Source organism: Lactuca virosa, chromosome 9 (assembly GCF_052849685.1).
Source record: "Lactuca virosa cultivar CGN04683 chromosome 9, Lactuca_virosa_CGN04683_v6, whole genome shotgun sequence".
Lineage (NCBI taxonomy): Eukaryota > Viridiplantae > Streptophyta > Magnoliopsida > Asterales > Asteraceae > Lactuca > Lactuca virosa.
In genome coordinates this window covers 158408870-158410494 of record NC_136434.1, presented here as the reverse complement: position 1 = coordinate 158410494, position 1625 = coordinate 158408870, and the positions used below count along the sequence as shown (strand labels likewise).

General features: G+C 27.6%; 1 protein-coding gene across 1 annotated transcript; it reads right to left on the bottom strand.

The window, feature by feature from the left end:
- Positions 1–428: 428 nt before the first annotated feature.
- LOC145138425 (uncharacterized) lies at positions 429–993 on the bottom strand. The gene has a single exon (XM_079072516.1). The coding sequence runs from the start codon at positions 839–841 to the stop codon at positions 644–646; it is 198 nt and encodes a 65-aa protein (XP_078928642.1). The 5' UTR covers positions 842–993; the 3' UTR covers positions 429–643.
- Between the last annotated feature and the right edge of the window lie 632 nt (positions 994–1625).

Below are 1625 nucleotides of genomic sequence, written 5' to 3'. Positions count from 1 at the left end.
ATATGATTGAAATTATTTTGATGAATAATAAATTAGAAAAAAAAAAGGATTTTTTATTTGACAAAAAAAAATAATATAAATTATCTTTAATATCCATTAATAAAAGAAATAAAAAAATTGGTTCATATTTTATTTTAGGTAGATAATCATTATCACTAAATTTTAGGAAATTAAGATTTGAATTTAATTTGATTTTATTTAAAATAAATAAACAATTACTAATATACCCTTGGTCCAGAAGTGATCTCGCGTTCTCAACCTTTTAGGTGTTCTCATTTGATCATTTCCCTCTATATATATATATATATATATATATATATATATATATATATATATATATATATATAAGTCAAAGGTATTATTTATTGTATACATTCACAAAAACAAATATGTGACTAAACAATTAATTAAGATGAAAATGTGACAAATTAAAAGAAAGTTATAATTTACTAAATGAAACAACTGTACTTTGTTGCCGACAAAATAGTAATTCTAATCTATTAATTTTTTTTTTTCTTCATAAAACTTGCAACAGTTTTACATAGACAAAGCAATGGAAAGAACTGAAACTTCTAACTTATCGCATCACGATAATCGGTGAATAAGAAATTATACAAACAAAGGAGAAAAATCAAAATCAAAATCAGACAGGACGCTTGCCAGGTTTATCAGCGGCTTTCAGAGTTTTATCGATGAGTTTACGAGCATGACGACTTCGGATCTCAACTCTAACACTGTTAGTCTTGTCCATCTTCACGTACACCTTCTTCGATTTCTTCCTTTTCAGTGCCTTCACCTTTGACTTTATCGACTCGATCAAATTCTCGAACTGATTCGTCATCGTTAGATATAAATCAAATAGATCTATACATAGAAAATTAACATATATACAGATTTGTTGAGAGCGAATGAAGAGGAGACTTTTAACAAACTGAGAAGTAGTAGAACGGTAGAACCTGAGTTTTCTCTAGTTGCAGCTATTTATGGAGTCTGTTGCGTAGCTGACATAATTTAGCTTCAGTTTTCAAAGTAATAAATACAAAAGTTTCTTTCAGGCCCTTGGACTAATGTAATGTATCATTTGACACTTCTTGCTTTTTTGGGGAATTTTTCAAAGGTAAAGAAAGCGATATGAGTTTGTTGTCACTTGGAGGGAGTTGAATACTATAAAATTAAAATTGCTATATATTTGAATTAGGCTCTTAAGTCTTGAATATGTTTTCATTCATAAATAGTGCCCGTCGTTAGGGAAAATAAATATTTAAAATTGATTATCTAAAGTAGGGATAGCTATATTATTTTTTTTCCTAGAGATGTAATTTGTAAATTTTCTATTAGTTATAAACTATTTTTGTAATTAATTTCAATATATGAACAATTTCGGTAAAAAAATCTACACATGAACGTTTTCGTAAATTACGGTGACAGTTTCAATAATTTATTTTCTACATAGAGACCAAACTTATCAACATACGAAAATTTTAATGGACGGTTTCCAATAATAATAAAAATTGTACAAAGTCTTTTCACTAAATATAGAAACCATTTTTCTAATTAATTTCTTACACAAAGATCAAACCACTCCTTCCACCAAAACATCTGCCACCACCTTCACCACTGCCATC